The sequence below is a fragment of the Amblyraja radiata genome, chromosome 8, assembly GCF_010909765.2.
Source record: "Amblyraja radiata isolate CabotCenter1 chromosome 8, sAmbRad1.1.pri, whole genome shotgun sequence".
Classification (NCBI taxonomy): Eukaryota; Metazoa; Chordata; class Chondrichthyes; order Rajiformes; family Rajidae; genus Amblyraja; species Amblyraja radiata.
In genome coordinates, this window is record NC_045963.1 from 3073572 (window position 1) to 3091148 (window position 17577).

General features: G+C 45.0%; 1 protein-coding gene across 1 annotated transcript in view; it reads left to right on the top strand.

The window, feature by feature from the left end:
* LOC116975817 (potassium/sodium hyperpolarization-activated cyclic nucleotide-gated channel 1-like) overlaps positions 1 to 17577 on the top strand; it is a 62693-nt gene that overhangs the window by 10048 nt on the left and 35068 nt on the right. The window contains exons 3-4 of the mRNA XM_033025051.1: positions 5861 to 5968; positions 7230 to 7370. Coding sequence (XP_032880942.1) covers positions 5861 to 5968; positions 7230 to 7370 — 249 coding nt within the window. The remainder of the gene's footprint in view (positions 1 to 5860; positions 5969 to 7229; positions 7371 to 17577) is intronic.

Here is a 17577-nt window from a genome sequence, read left to right on the forward strand (position 1 = left end):
TTCAGAGAAGGAATGATGTAAAGTAATTCGTCGTGATTTTAATTTTATTGACTAAGTTTTATTACCTTTTTTCTCATTGTCTCGGAAATGCCAATTCTTGCCAGATATTTGTAAAGTGCTTGCAAGTTATATTTTAAACCCAATCTAAAATTTAATAGTCTTAAAGTCAGAGACTTACAGCACAGAAACAGGCCCATCGACCCAACCATGCCGACCAAGATGCCCCATCTATGCTAGTCTTTCCTACCCGCGTTTGACTCGTATTCCTCTAAACCTTTCCAATCCACGTATCTGTCCAAATGTCTTTTAAATGTTGTTATAGCACTTGCCTCAGCTACCTGCTCTGGCAGCTTGTTCCATATATCCATCATCCTCTGTGGAAAATAATTGTCCCTCAGGTTTCTATTAAATGTTTTCCCACTCACCTTAAACCTATGTTCACAGGTTCTTGATTCCCCTACTCTGGGTAAAAGACGGTGCATTCACTCTATTTATTGCCCTCAGGATCTTATACACCTCCATAATATCACCCCTCTTGCACTCCAAGGAATGCAGTTCCAAGCCTCCCAACCTGCCTGCTCAACCTCTCCCTATAGATCATGCCCTTGAGTCATGGCAACATCTTTGTAAATATTCTTAGCACTCTGTCCAGCTCAATGACATCCTCCGTACAGCAGGTGAACAAAACTGAACACAATACTCAAAGTATAGCCTCACCAATGTCTTGTACAATGCTAGCATAACATCCCGACTTCCAGATTTAATACCCTGACTGATGAAGACCAATCTACCGAAAGCCTTCTTGACCACCCTAGTTACCTGTGATATTATTTTCTTTTTTTTCACTGTAGTCTTTATTGCTTTGATTCATACGCAAATAAAACACAAATATAACAACGAAACATTCAACAATGCAGTGAAACGTGCAACAGTGCAGCGGGGGTTTCAGTTTACAATTAATGATGCAATATACAGAACTATTTTCTTATTAAAACATTTTCCAATAACTTACATTATTGTCAATACAATTATACAGTGTTGATGTCTTTATTTCTATACCTAATCCATTTTCCCATTTTCTGTTAAACTCGTCTTCTTTCACTCTTGGAGAATATGTCATTTTCTCCGTCACAAATATTTCCTGCAATATGTCTAACCATTGTCTAAGTCTGGGTGTGTCTGCTGCAAGCTAGTTTCTTGGAATGGCCTTTCTGCCAGCTGTGAGTAGGATTTTAACCAAGTAATGATCTCCCTTCAGCACCACTGTATTTATATTACCCAGGTATAAAATGGAAGACTTCTTGGAGAATATGTATCCTAATACCTCCTTTAATACTGAATTCACTCTGTCCCAAAATGGTTCTATTTTTGGGCAACTCCAGAAGATATGTGCATGATTTGCGCCTGTTTGGCCACATTGCCTCCAGCATGTTTGCTGCCTTAGAATTTGCTTGCTTTTTATGTTAGGCGTAATAAAGAAACAAATCAAATTTTTTCCAATTAAATTCTCTCCATTTTTGTGAATTAGTGGATGTCTGTAGTGTTAAGAGCCTGTCCCACGAGCATGCGACTCCATGCGGCAAGCACGTCGCTTGAGCCGTACGGCCTCGCGGGGCTGGTCCCACTTCGATCGCTGGAGCCGTATGGAGTTGTGCGGAGCTGATCCCGACATCGCGCGGTGTTCCGAAAAACTGACCGTGTTCAAAAAATCCACGCGGCAAAGGCCTGCCGGCCCGCAGCCACCTCAACGCCATACGCACCGCCTCGATGGGCGTGAGCAGCGTCTCGACGCAGTAAGCAGCGTCTTGACGCCGTACGTCACGCGCGAACTTCCTGCGGACTTTGCTCGAACTTCACATCACTCACTCGACGACCGCGCGGCCCCCGCTTCCGGTTTGGTTGCACTCGCCGCATGCAGGCGCATGCTGGTGGGACCGGCCTTGTACGGGGATCACTCTACCTCCGCGTGGCCCCCGCTTCCGGTTTGGTCGCGCTTGCCGCATGCAGGTCGTATGCTCGTGGGACAGGCCCTTTACGTACATATGATGCCATTCTTCTTCTGAGATTGTGATGTTGTTTCAGGGAACTATGTACCTGCACTTTATATCCTTCTGATATTCAACACTGCCCAGAGTCCTGCAATTTACTGTGAAGGTCCTGCCCTGCTTTGACTTCCCAAAATGCAACACCTCACACTTATCTACATTAAACACCATCATCCATTCCTTTGCCCACTTGACAAGCTGATCAAGATCCTGTAGTTATTATTGATAACCATCTTTGTTTACATTACCACCCACTTTATTGTCACCTGCATACTACTAATCGAGCCTTGTACATTCTTATCCAAATCATTGATACAGCAATGGGCCCAGCACTTATCCCTGAGACATACCACCAGTCACACGACTCCAGTCCAAGCACCAACCTTCCACCACCACCCTCTGCTTTCTAATTCTCTATCAAATTGCCGAGCTCTCCTTGGATCTGAAACGATCTAACCTTCCAGTGTAGCCTAGCAAGCAGAACCTTATTAAATGCCTTGCTAAAGTTCATATGCAGTAGACAACATCTACACTGCTTTGCCCTTGTCAACCTTTTTGGTTGCCACTTCAAAAAATGCAATCAGATTCATAAGACATGATATCTCATATACAAAAAACCATGCTGATTATTTCTAATCTGTCCCTGTGTATCCAAATGCCTATATATCTTATCCCACAGAATACTCCAGTAACTTATCTATCACAAATGTTAGGTTCACTGTCCATAATTCTCAAAAATATCCTTGCATACCTACTTAAACAGAGCCACAACAGTTAGCTACCCTCTAGTCATTTGGCACCACACCCGTGTTCATAAGTGATAAGAGCAGAATTAGGCCATTAGGCCCATCAAGTTTACTCCTTTATTCAATAATGACTGATCTATCTCTTCCTCTCAACCCCATTCTCCTGCCTTCTCCCCATTACCCCCAACACCTGTACTAATCAAGAATCTATCTATCTCTGCCTTAAAAATGTCCATTGACGTGGCCTCCAAAGCCTACTGTGGCAATGAATTTCACAGATTCCCACCCTCTGACTAAAGAAATTCCTCCTCATCTCCTTCCTAATGGAATGTCCTATTATACTGAGGCTATGACCACTGGTCCTAGACTTTCTCACAGGATGTGGGAACATCCTCTCCACATCCACTCTATCCAAGCTGTTCACTATTTGGTATGTTTCAATGAGGTGTCCCCCTCATCCTTCTAAACTCCAGCAAGTACAGGCCCAGTGCCATCAAACGCTCATCATATGTTAACCCACTCATTCCTGGGATCATTCTCGTAAACCTCCTCTGGACCCTCAATACTAATAAATACTAGCATTGCGTTTGCCTTCTTTACTACCGATTGGACAAATTGACTTTTTGGTAATCCTGGACCACAAAAATCCCGTCCCTTTGTACCTCTGATTTCTGAATTCTTTCCCCATTTGGAAAATAGTCTATGCCCATTCGTACTACTTCCCTCTTTCTTACTCTTTATATATCTGAAGAAACTCTTGCTATCTCTCCTCTTTCATATTATTGGCTAGCTTACCTTCATATTTGTTTCCCCTTATTGCCTTTTTTGTTACCTTCTGTTGTTTTTTTAAAAGCTTCCTAATCCTCTAGCTTCCCACTAATATTTACAATATTATACACCTTCTCTGTTGGTTTCATGCTGTCTTTGACTTTCCTTGTCAGCCACGGTCACCAATTCTCCGAGAATCTTTCTTCATCTTTGGAATGAGAGGATCCTGCATCTTCCGAATTATTCCCAGAAATTCCTGCCATTATTGTTCCATCGTCATTTCTGCTAGGGTCCCTTCCCAGTTAACTTTGGCCAGCTCCTCCCTCATGCCTCTGTAGTCCCCTTTGCTCAGCTGTGATACTGACACATCCAATTTCATCTTCTCCCTCTCAAGTTTCTTTATCTTGAACTCCCTTATCAAATCCTGTTCATTACACAACACTAAATCCAGAATTGCCTTTTCCCTGGTGGGCTCCACTACAAACTGCTCTAAGAAACCATCTCAGAGGCAATCTACAAATTCCCTATCTTAGGGTCCAGTATCAACTTGATTTACCCAGTCTACCTGCATATTGAAATCCCCCATGATCACTGTAACATTGCCTTTCTTACATGCCGATTGTATCTCCTGATGTAATTTGTACTCTATATCCTGACTACTGTTTGGGGGCCTGTAAATAACTCCCATTAGGGTCTTTTTACCTCAGCTCTACCCACATCTTCTGATCCTATGTCACCCCCTGCTAAGGACTGAATTTCATTCCTTACCAGCAGAGCTACCATGCCATCTGCCCACCTGTTTGTTTCTCTGATAAGAAGCGTAACCTTGAATATTCAGCTCCCAGTTCTGATCCTCTTTCAGCCACGTCTCTAACGCCACTACATCGTACTAACAATTTCTAACAGTGCTACAAGCTCTCCAGATCTTAAATATGTAGACCAAAACTGGATTATTACTCCAGGAGTATTTTCATCAGTTTCATAAAGCTGCATCATTTTTGTCTTACTTTGACACTTCATGCCACTTGCGTCGTAAATCATTTGCCTTCCCAGTTACCGTACATGCAAGCCAAAGTTTTGCATTTTATATCCTAGACACCCTAGATTCTTTTGCACCACAACATTTTATTGTTTCATTCCATTTAAGTAATTGTTTGCTTATTCATTTATCTTTCTAAAGTGGATAACCTCGTATGTTCACACATTATACCTCATCAGCCATCTTTTTACTCACCTATTTAACTCATCCATATCCCTTTTCAGGCACTTTGTTCCCTACTTTCAAATTGCTAACACCAAATCTAAAACAAATTTGTGACTGTGCACTTGGTCCTTAAATCCAAGTCATTAATATCAATGGAAAATAGTTCCGTTCTCAGTACTGATCCCTGTGACACCACACTAAGTACTAATTATCAGTTTGAAAATGACCGGTTTATTCTGACTCCTTGTTTCCTAGTTGGCCAATATCCTATCTATGCCAATATATTATCTCCAATTCCTAATACATTTTTATAGTGCGGTAATCTTTCAAATGGCACGTGACTGAATGTATTCTGGAAATCTTAATGAAGTGTATCTATGGTCCCCCAATATCCACCTTTTTATTATATCCTAAATGAACGAGCAAATTTGTCAATGTAATTTCCATTTCATAAAGCGAGGTTGATTCTGCTTGATTATCATGATTTTTTTTAATGTCCTGGTGTGATCTCCTTAATAATGGATTCCACCATACTCCCAATTACAGATGTCTGGAATACTGGCCTATAGGTTGCTGCTTTCGATATTTGGCCATATTATTCTTTATACATGTAGCCATATTTCCTGCTCTGCAGTATCAAGTAGATCTTTGCTATTTCTCTCAAATTTGAAACTGGATAGTTTAAAAGCCTTCCTGAAGAAATATTACATTGGGTGAAATTGTTTCAGGGGTTGAGAACCATTCAATCAAACACTAGTCCATGTGAAATGTTCTTGATCTAAGACATTAAGCTCACTATCTGACCTGACTATTTCCAAAAATGTTTTGCTTTACGTGAATTCATGTATTTACCTTTTTTTGGGACAGTGTATTGCAGATGACTTATCTTGCTCTCATTTCTTATTTATTAAGGAATGTTGTTTCGAGATTAACTTAACACAAGAGTAAATCCAGTTCCTTGGTAACTTTACCTGGTCGTTTATTGTGCAACGTCACACTTTTTTCAATTGTTTGAATTTGCAACTAGGTTAAGAGGTAGTCGACAAAAACTAAGATAAATATTGCAGTCGGTAACGTCTTTATTTTTACATTGATAGGTTATTATAATGGATCGAAAGAAAATCAAAAACCATTATCTGAACTCCTGGTTTGCTGTGGATCTCGTTGCTATGATGCCAGTCGACTATGTATTTCTAGGTGTGAAAGTAAGTTATAAATATATGTGAAACATTGCTTTATCCTATAACTGGAGATAGGGTAGCTTGATTTGATTTTCAATTTAATTTTGAACTAGTAAGAATTTCCTGGTCCGTGACCATGCCCTGATTGAAGCTGGCCAGAACAGGACGAGGGATTATAGTTTGAATGCTAACATTTGTTATCTGAAGAAAATAAATTTTAAATATTGATAGAACTTTACCAGTTGCTATCTCATTATATGATTCACGTTATTACATAAAACAGTACAGCATCTGAACAGGCCCTTCAGCCTGCAATGAAGTCAAGCATACCATATGCCTTCTTCACCACTCTATCTACTTGTGTTGACACTTTCAGGGATTTATGAATTTGGACCCAAGACCCTTCTGTACGTAAATACTGTTAAGGGTCTTCCATGAGTATTTTCCTTACATTTGACCTCGCACAATACAGCACCTCACACTTGTGGGGATTAAACTCCGCCTGCGATGGCTCCATCCACCATTTCTGTAGTTTATCTATATCCTGCTGTGTACTTTGGCTGCCTTCCTTGGAGTCTGCGATTTCAGCAATCTTGGTGTCATCTGCAAAGTTACTAACCAACCCATCTATTTACGTAGATAGACAAAAATGCTGGAGAAACTCAGCGGGTGAGGCAGCATTTATGGAGCGAAGGAAATAGGCAAAGTTTCGGGTCGAAATCCTTCTTTCGCCTGTATGGTCGTGAGAGGTCTCCAAAGAGTCGTAGTGTCTTTCTGGTCGCCACTGAATTTTCAACATGTTGAAAATTTCGGCGACCTATCACGGGTGCCAGCAGTCGCCTGTAAAGGTCGCGTAAGTGGGACAGGTCCTTTACCGTGTAACAACTTTTATCAATTTTCAAAAAACAATATAAAACCTCTGGACAATAAACCAAATTTAAGAGATGCAAGGGATTGCAGATGGTGGAATTGTGAGCAAGATACAAAGGGATCTTGCTGGAGGGATTCAGTGGGTCAGATTCCCTATGGAGGGAATGGACAGATGACGTATTGGTTCGGTTTCCTTGTTTTAGACTGTCCATTCCCTCCACAGGTCCTGCCTGACCTCAAGTTCCCCCAGCACTTAAAAAATAAATTAATTAATAACTAAAGGCAGCTGTTTTTAGATGATCTGCACCACTATCATATGGGCGTGTATCCATTTTGTATGAAACTAGTATTAAAACACATCCCATTTCCAAAAAAGTCATATTGCTTGAGTATTAATATATGTTTGTCTTAAAAGCATGCAGGTGGTCTTGATGTGTCTCCCGTAGGATATGCTACTTCTCGATTAGTCCGCCTTGTTAAGCTAACAAGAATAATGAGCTTGCTACGTTTATTGAGATTCTCAAACCTGATGCGATATATGCAGGAATGGAAAGAGGTAAGAATTGTTTAATTAAATTGTTCAACAAGCTTCATCCATCTATCTTTATCTATTACCAGGCTTGTAATTCATTTAGGAGTTGGGAGTATTAAGGGCCTCTCCCACTTAGGCTATTTTTAAGCGACTGTCATAGTCGTAGCAGGTCACCGAACAACCGACGACTGGACACCGCCTTCGATATAAAATTTGAAATAGAATAATTACTTTAACAACATAAAAAAACGAAGTCAGCACCATCGACAACCTACGTTAACCTGGCGACAACTACCTGGCGACAGCACCTACATCAGTAGAAGTCAAGCTACGCTCATTGGCGTCAAATCCACTGTCACCAACTGTCTCTAAACGTTTTTTGTAAATCCAGCGGCAATCAGAAAGACACTACGACTCTTTGGGCAACTGAGGAGACTACTCACGACCATACAGGTGACACTCCGGCGACCATGTGGCGACAGCCTAGTCGCCTGTAGTCGCCTAAAAAATAGCCTAAGTGGGACAGGCCCTTTAGTGTTCATTAAGGAACGATTCATGATATTATCAAGAAAAGGATACATCCAGAAAGCTGAAAAGGGAGCAGAGAGTAGATGTATTTGGTGATGCCAAATTTGGTAGAATCAAAATGAATCTAAAAATGTTTTTTGGGGTGGGGGGAGGTTTCCTCGTGTCTGGTTCCTTATTCGTATTTGGTAAATAGATGATTGTAGCAGCAGATTTTTATATCGTTCAAGAGATTACTCCCTCTAGCCACTAAGTGGACTACATGATTAAGGAGAATGTCGTAATACACATGTGAGCTTTCCGTGAGACCTTCAGATCTTCTTCACAGATAAATCTTCATAACACGGTCTTTTGATTAATAGATTCTTTATTGTTGATGAAAAACAATAAGGTATACATCCAACCTTCTTCCGACTCGTACACTATAAACTTAATCAAACTCCAGCATATTGCTTTAAAGGTTAGAAAACTCATTGTGTCTCCATTACACTTTGCATGGTCATAGGGTATGCCTTCCTCATGCAAGCCCCAAAACTAAACTGACAACCTATGCTTCTGCGCAAGAAACCTAGCACCAAACACGCCCCAGAATACATCATAAATCCCACCCACATAATAACGGGCAGTCTAAAATTTAAATACACATGCCATAGAAACATAGAAAATAGGTGCAGGAATAGGCCATTCGGCCCTTCGAGCCTGCACCGCCATTCAATATGATCATGGCTGATCATCCAACTCAGTATCCTGTACCTGCCTTCTCTCCATACCCCCTGATCCCTTTAGCCACAAGGGCCACATCTAAGTCCCTCTTAAATATAGCCAATGAACTGGCCTCAACTACCTTCTGCGGGAGAGAATTCCAGAGATTCACCACTCTCTGTGAAAAAAGTTTTCCTCATCTCGGTCCTAAAAGATTTTCCCCTTATCCTTAAACTGTGACCCCTTGTTCTGGACTTCCCCAACATCGGGAACAATCTTCCTGCATCTAGCCTGTCCAACCCCTTAAGAATTTTGTAAGTTACTCTAAGATCCCCCCTCAATCTTCTAAATTCTAGCGAGTACAAACCGAGTCTATCCAGTCTTTCTTCATATGAAAGTCCTGACACCCTAGGAATCAGTCTGGTGAACCTTCTCTGTACTCCCTCTATGGCAAGAATGTCTTTCCTCAGATTAGGAGACCAAAACTGTACGCAATACTCCAGGTGTGGTCTCACCAAGACCCTGTACAACTGCAGTAGAACCTCCCTGCTCCTATACTCAAATCCTTTTGCTATGATTACTAACATACCATTCGCCTTCTTCACTGCCTGCTGCACCTGCATGCCTACTTTTAATGACTGGTGTACCATGACACCCAGGTCTCCTTGCATCTCCCCCTTTCCTAATCGGCCGCCAGTCAGATAATCTACTTTCCTGTTTTTGCCACCAAAGTGGATAACCTCACATTTATCCACATTATACTGCATCTGCCATGCATTTGCCCACTCACCCAGCCTATCCAAGTCACCTTGCAGCCTCCTAGCATCCTCCTCACAGCTAACACTGCCCCCCAGCTTCGTGTCATCCACAAACTTGGAGATGTTGCATTCAATTCCCTCGTCCAAATCATTAATATATATCGTAAATAGCTGGGGTCCCAGAACAGCCTTGCGGTACCCCACTAGTCACTGCCTGCCATTGTGAAAAGGACCCGTTTAGTCCTACTCTTTGCTTCCTGTCTGCCAGCCAGTTCTCTATCCACATCAATACTGAACCCCCAATACCGTGTGCTTTAAGTTTGTATACTAATCTCTTATGTGGGACCTTGTCGAAAGCCTTCTGAAAGTCCAGATATAACACATCCACTGGTTCTCCCTTATCCACTCTACTAGTTACATCCTCGAAAAATTCTATAAGATTCGTCAGACATGATTTACCCTTCATAAATCCATGCTGACTTTGTCCAATGATTTCACCACTTTCCAAATGTGCTGCTATCCCATCTTTAATAACTGATTCTAGCAGTTTCCCCACTACCGACGTTAGATTAACTGGTCTGTAATTCCCCGTTTTCTCTCTCCCTCCCTTTTTAAAAAGTGGTGTTACATTAGCTACCATCCAATCCTCAGGAACTACTCCAGAATCTAAAGAGTTTTGAAATATTATCACTAATGCATCCACTATTTCTGGGGCTACTTCCTTAAGTACTCTGGGATGCAGCCTATCTGGCCCTGGGGATTTATCGGCCTTTAATCCATTCAATTTACCTAACACCACTTCCCGGCTAACCTGGATTTCACTCAGTTCCTCCATCTCATTTGACCACCGGTCTCCTGCTATTTCCGGCAGATTATTTATGTCTTCCTTAGTGAAGACAGAACCAAAGTAGTTATTCAATTGGTCTGCCATGTCCTTGTTCCCCATGATCAATTCACCCGTAATTAATGACACACAAAATAAGCCAAATGGCCACTACAATGATGACCATTTGAAGTCCATCTCCACATTTACATAGGTTAAGAATGACAACATGAGTTAGTGTTTAGCAATTTAGCAATGTTTCTGTTTATTCTTATTTTTACCTGGGTATGGGCATTTCTGACGAACGTCATTAATTTTGAACGCTCACTGAGGAGCTAATCGTCAACAGCATTTGTTTATCTAGAATCACAATGAATAAAACTGAATAAGGTTGGCAGATGTCCGTTACTTTTCTGAAGGAAAATAGTGAACCAAATGGATTTTATTTTATTCACAATTTCACAGACTAGAGCGAAGAGTTCAAGAGACATTTATTATCACATGCACCAATTGGTATAGTGAGATTTGAATTACCATACAGCCACACGAATAAAAAGAACACAATACACAATAGAATTTAACATGAACATCCCCACACAGCAAAATCAACATTTCCCACTGTGAGGGAAGGCAATAAAGTTCACTCATCTTCCTCTCTGTCCACTCGTGGTCGGGGCCTTCGGGCCCTCACGCTGGGATGATTGGAGCACTGGCATTGGAACGGAGAACACTCTCAGCGGTTTTGAGTTTCCGAATCGGCCACTTCCTACCGGCGACCGAAGTCCACAAGCCGAGCTGGACGGAGATTCAACGCTGACGACTCCGGCAAGAGGTCTCCAGGACTCCGAGATGTTAAAGTCAGCGCCACCCGTGGCTGGAAATTCTGAAAACCACAACTCCACGATGTTAAATGGCCCAACACTCCGGAGCTCCAACACGGCGATCCCCGCTGCTGAAGCTCTGGCCGGTCTCCGGCAGGAAATGCCGCGCCAATCCAGATTGTAGGCCGCGAGGAGGGGGTGAAGATGCGACTCGGAGAATAGAAGCATCCTCGACCAGGTAGTGACTGAGAAGACGGTTTCCCCCTTCCTCCCTCCCCCCCCCCTCCCCCTTTTAGACTAAAAATAATAAAAAGGATGAAAGGATGAACAGCTGCTGGCGAGACTGCTGCATGCGGCACCACCCAATGACTAGCTTTTATTCAAAGAAAACGTAATTACTTGCACTAAAATTCCCTATCTGATACAGTACGATTCAGACCAATGGCCATAAATCTAGTTGTCAGTAACTACCCACATAATTTAAGCCAATGTTTCAGTGTATTACTAAAAGAGTGCTGAGGTAAAAAGCAACTAGCCTTTGCATGAGTTATCAGGCAAGGCTTTATCTAAAGTTGATATATCTACAGTATAATGGACACAAAATGCTGGAGTAACTCTGGAGAGAAGGATTGAGACCCTTCTTCAGACTGATTTCTATCTATGTTTGAAGAAGAATAGAAGCTATCTCATGCATCTGAAAATTACATGGACCTTTCACAAGCAAAATAAAGTCCTTTCATTCTATCTTGGAGTCCTGTTCCAAGCCGACACACGGAATGGAGGATGGATACAGGAAATAATGTCAGCATGTGGGTGACCATTGCGCAGAAGCACTGTTGAATTTCTCGTGTGACACAAAGCAAACTGGAAATGGTTAAATGTAGAAACAAAGAACTGTAGATACAGGTTTATACCAAAGATAGACACAAAGTGCTGGAGTAACTCAGCGGGTCAGGCAGCATCTTTGGAGAGAGGATATGTGATGTTACAATCTGAAGAAGGGTCCTGACCTGAAACCTCACCTATCCTTTCTCTCCAGAGATGCTGCCTGACCTGTTGAGTTACTCCAGCACTTTGTGTCTATCTGAAAATCATTATTGACTTTGGAAGAGGAAGGATGAGGACCCACAATTCTGTCTATATCAACAGGTGAAGAGAGTCATTAAACTTCAAATTCCCGGGCAAGCATATTTACGAAGAGGGGGAGAGGGGGAGTGGTGGAAGAGGAAGAGAGGGGTAGGGGGATGGGATGGGGAGAGAGGGAAGGGGGTGGGGGAGAGAGGGAAGGGTGTGGGGGGAGAGAAGGGTGGGGGATGGGGGTGAGGGGGTGGGAGGAGGAGGGTGAGGAGAGGAAGATGGAGAGGGGTGAGGAGAGGAAGATTGAGAGGGGGAGGAGAGAGGGGTGGGGAAGGGGTGAGAGAGGGATGGGTGTGGGGGAGTCCATCAATTCCCCACTTCCTATCACTCCCCACTCTTCTCCCTCTATTCCCACACTCTCCTCACCTCCCCCATTCCCCACTCTCCCTCCCTACCGGGGAAGAGGGGTAGGGGGAATGGTGGAAGAGGGAGAGAGGGGTGGGGGGGAGTGGTGGGGGGGAGAGAGGGGTGGGGGTGGGAGGGGAGGAGGGAGAGGGGTGAAGAGAGAGGGAGAGGGGGAAAGGGAGGAGGAGATAGGGGTGGGGGAGGGAGTGAGAGAGGGTGGGGAGGGGGAAAAGAGGGTGGGAGAGGGTGGGGGAGGGGGGAGAGAGGGAGGGGAGGATGGAGGGGAGAGGGCGAACAGTGTGGAGGGAGGTGGAGAGGGTGAGGGGGAAGAGTGTAGGGGGAGAGGGGAAAGAGTGGGAAGGGAGGGGTGGGGATGGGGGGAGAAAAGTGGAAGAGTGGGGAGGGAGGGGGAAAGGTGTAGGGGGGAGTGGTGGACGTGGGAGAGAGGGAGGGGGTAGGGGGGAGTGGTGGAAGAGGGGAAGGGGGTGGGGGGAGAAAGGGAGGGGGGAGAGAGGGTGGGGGAGGGAAGGGGGAGTGGTGGAAGAGGGACAGAGGGGTAGGGGAAAGGGGGCGGGGGAGAGAGGGAAGGGGTGTGGGGGAGGGGGAGGAGAGGGAGAGGGATGAGGAGAGGGAAGGGGAAGAGGGATGGAGAGGGGAGGAGAGGGATGGAGGGGGAGGAGAGAGGGGGAGGGAGATGGGGTAGGGGAGGGAGGGGGAACAGTGGAGGGATGGGAGAGGGGTGGGGGTAGAGGCAGTCCATCTATTCCCCATTCCCTATCACTCCCAATCCTCTCTCTATTCCCACCCACGTGATCACACGCTTCGACACAGGCTGCGGGGGGGGGGGGGGCTGGGGATAAGGCATATGTAAATGAGATCCATTCCGATTGGGCATCTGTGAGCATTGGGCATTGTGACATCACACGATGGAACGTTCACCAACATTCTACGGGTGAGAGCTGTTTTTTTTTTTTTTTTAACAATTTGAAATTCTGGGGAGGGGGGGTGGAAGGATTTTAATACAAATGTGTACATAAAAATAACGAAATTTAATGAGGAGTGGATTTGAGAATGTAAAAGTGAAATCTCTACCGAAATGGAAAAAAGCTCGGAGTTTCTGCGTGCGGCTTTGGCGGACCAAGGAATCAAAGGTCAAAAATCTAATCTGAAAATGGAATCTGACATACACACACACACACACACACTTTTAATATATAGATAGATATATACATACACACTAGACTGAGTGGGATCCATTGGGTCCCAGCATCATACGGGAGGGCTGGTCCCACGACGCAATATTCCACCTCTCCACCAATTCCAATATTAGTGGGGAGGGGGGGGGAATCACTTCTGGAGCGCTATTATGGGTGTTGTGCGCTGAAGGGACAGGTTTCCAGAGGGCTAGTATGGACATTGTGGGCCGAATGGATTCTTGGGCTGGCGGCTCAGTCACTCAAGCCTGAGTGACTGAAGTGGGGGCGCCGTCCTGTATGGTATGGCTGCCCAGCCTGCAGCTTTCCGTTTTTTCACTCTCTTTTATTTTTAGTGGGTTTTAGTCCTTTGTTTTTGGAGTTCTAGTCATTTTTATGTGGGAGGGGAGAGCAGGGGGAAACTAGTTTTCAGGATCCCTACCTAGTCGAAGAGGCGGCTTCTCTCCGGGCAGCACCTTCGACCCGTCCTCGCGGCCTACCAGCGGGTCTGGAGCGACGTTTCCTGAGGGGACCACCCAGAACCTCGGCTCCGGCGGCGGCACAGCGCTGGAGCGCCATCGCAGAGCGGGCGATGCCTTGCCCGGGTCGCCGTGCTGGAACTCCAGTGAGCTGAGACCGCAGAGAAAAACATCGCGGAGCTGCGGGCCTGTGGAGCGGGCAGCCGCGGGCGGCGGCGCTGAACTTTACATCGGGAGCCTGGGATCTCTCGCCGAGACCACCAGTGGTGGAGCTCCATCCGGCGCGGCCCGTTGGCTTCGGAAGCCGCGGTCTCCAGTAAGGAAGCGCCCGTTCCAGATTTCCCATGCCGCTGAGAGGGTTCTCCCGACGCCGGAGCACCATCATCTGGAAGAACTGCCTGGAACATCGAGCCTCTGTAAAGGCAACTGCGGATGCCTCAATAGGCTCGACTATGGGTGGACATGAGATGGGGACTGGACTTTGTGCCTTCCCTCATAATGGGAACTATTGTGGGTAGATGTTTTTTATGTTTAAATCTCTTTATTATTGTTAAGTTTGTATTTTTTTTTTTATGTGCTGCATTGTGAACAGGCATTTCACTACACCTATGGTGTTTGTGACCAATAAATAACCTTTAACCTTTAGCCTGTTGTGCTGGCAGCTCACTCACGGCTGGTGGGCTCGCAGTTGACTCACGGCTGGCTATTCCTTGAAATTCCATTTCAAGCAGGGTGCAAGGGCACCAAATTCAAGTGTAGTTTCATCCCATTTCAAGCTGGGTGCAAGACCACTAAAGACAGCGAGTCGAGACCTCTCCCTCACCATCTTGCCACGCCCACACTTCCAGGTTTATAGTCCCTCCGGAAGGGATGTGGCCTTCAGGAGAGAGACTCAACATTTTTTAAACACTAATAACTCTTTTATTTTTCATCGATGGGAAAAATCCTCTTGTCCTGCGCAGCGGAGGGGGACTGAGTAAGATGGCCAAAAAATGCCGACGCAGGGAAAACAAACGAGCAGTCCTGGAGAGCTGATGGAACGTGCAGCCTACACGAACCGTAGCGAGATGTTGGCACCGATGCCAGCTTGCCCACCGTGTCTCGAAGCCGTTGCAGGGCGGCTGATGGCTGCTCTGCCTGGCCCTGCGCTGATGGTATGAACTCACCAGGCATGTCAGCGGGGCTCCATACACCAACTCAGCTGAGGAGGTGGCCAAGTCCTCTTTGGGCGTGGTGCGGACACCCAGCAAAACCCACGGCAATGCGCGGACCCAGTCCGGGTCCTTGAGCCGAGCCTTCAGGGCTTCCTTGAGTTGATGGTGGAAATGCACCACCAGACCGTTCGCCTGCGGATAATACGCCGTGGTTAACCCCGAGAAGGCGGGCCCTGGCTGACCAAAGTTCAGATGTGAACTGAGGCCCCCGGTCGGATGTAATGTCTAACGGCATTCCGAATCTGGTAGTTCGGTGTGACGCCAAAGCACGGGCACACGTGGTGGCAGAGGTGTCTGTCAATGGAACCGCTTCTGGCCACCACGTGAATCGGTTGACCACGGTCATGAGGTGGATGAAGCCCCGAGAAGGTGGTAGCGGCCCCACGATGTCCACGTGGGGGGGGGGGGGGGGGGCGTAGAGAAAAGGCTTGTGCAGAGGCCTGGTCGAGGGAGCTAACAATAGTATAGTACTTAGTGCTATCTGCCGTCACGCCCCGCAGTGCAAACAGCGCCTCGACCTGGACAAACCATATTTCGGGCTCGTCGGTCCACAGTGTAGGCAGCTTCAGTGCGACGGTGTGGAGATCGGCGGGGCCGGCCTGGGCCAAGGGTGGTTGACCGGGTTGTGCGTCTTGAAGCATAATCGGGTCCATTGCGACTTGCGACAAAATGTCGAGGGTCACCAGTATAGCAGGTGCGTGGAGAGCCCGGAATGAAGATGAGAAGACTGATGAATTCTGTAAAGGCTTTAATTAACACGGCACACTATTCTCTGCTTCAGTGGGAGACTGAGGACCAACTGCCAACTACTCTTAAACTCGAAGCTGGGCCCCGCCCCCGGGCCAGTCCAGCAGCCTACTTCCCAGGAGCCGCCACACACACACACATATATATACACACGCACGCACGCACACAACACACACCACCCCCCCCAAAAATAGTAGTGCAAGAATGATAATAATAATGTCACACACACACACATACACACACACACATACACACACACACACACACACACACACACACACACACACACACACACACACACACACACACACCACCCCCCCCCACCCTCCCCCCCCCCCCCAAACAATAGTAGTGCAATAATGATGCAATAATAATAATGTCAATTGTAGTTCTGAGCTTTTTTGAGGTTAAGGTCTTTAATAGCCTGATGGCTGTAGGGAAGAAGCTGCTCCTGAATCTGGACATTTTCAGGCTCCTGTACCTTGTATATGTGTGTGGGTGTATGTGTGTATATATATTATATTATATATATATATGTATGTATATTTATATGTGTGTACTTGTGAGTACGTATATGTATACACACTGAACTTTTTTCTCATTTATCATATTGTTTATAGTGTACTATACATATTCTGTTGTGCTGCAGCAAGTAAGAATGTCATTGTTCTATCTGGGACATATGACAATAAAACACTCTTGACTTGACTTGAAAACCAATAGCGTAATGCTGATTAAGATCAGCGCCATGTAGTTGAGATTCCAGTCATGTTTCCTAAGAATTTTCACAGGGTGTCATATTTGCACTAAACATACTTGGGAGAAACATAGAAACAGAAAATAGGTGCAGGAGCAAGCCATTCGGCCCTTCGAGCCAGCACCGCCATTCAATATGATCATGGCTGAGATTGGTGAGTGAAAGAAAAGATATCCAAGTTGCTGATGACATAGTTAGAAGTCAAAGTAAATTGCGCAGATTGGAGACACAAGTTACATGTCAAGTGAGGGGAAAGGTGGCAAATGGTGGTAAGGGCAGAGATTGTGTATGAGATAAAAAACCATGTACATTGAATCTGCAAAAGATAATTCATCATATTTCCGTAATGGTAAGGGAGCTATGGATAAGCATACGGATGTAGATGTATGTGTGCATAAATTATTGAAAGGTAGTTAATAAGAAATTAAATGGGCTTTTAGAATCATCAAAAGAAGGTTGGAATTTGAAAGTAAAGGAATGAAAGCTTCAGTTGTACTTTTAGAGTTCAGCATTCAGGGCACTTCCTCAGGAAAGACAATCTTACTAAAATTCTTCCAATGTTTAAAGTGTTGACTTATACAACGAGTCACACAGATTTGGCTTAAACTTTGAGGACTAAAGGATCTAATCTATTTATTAGATACTGAAAAATCATGTCCTCTGGTGGGGATATTTAGGAGGAATATAATCTTAAAATGGAAGATTGGCTCTTTGGGAGTGAAATCCAGAT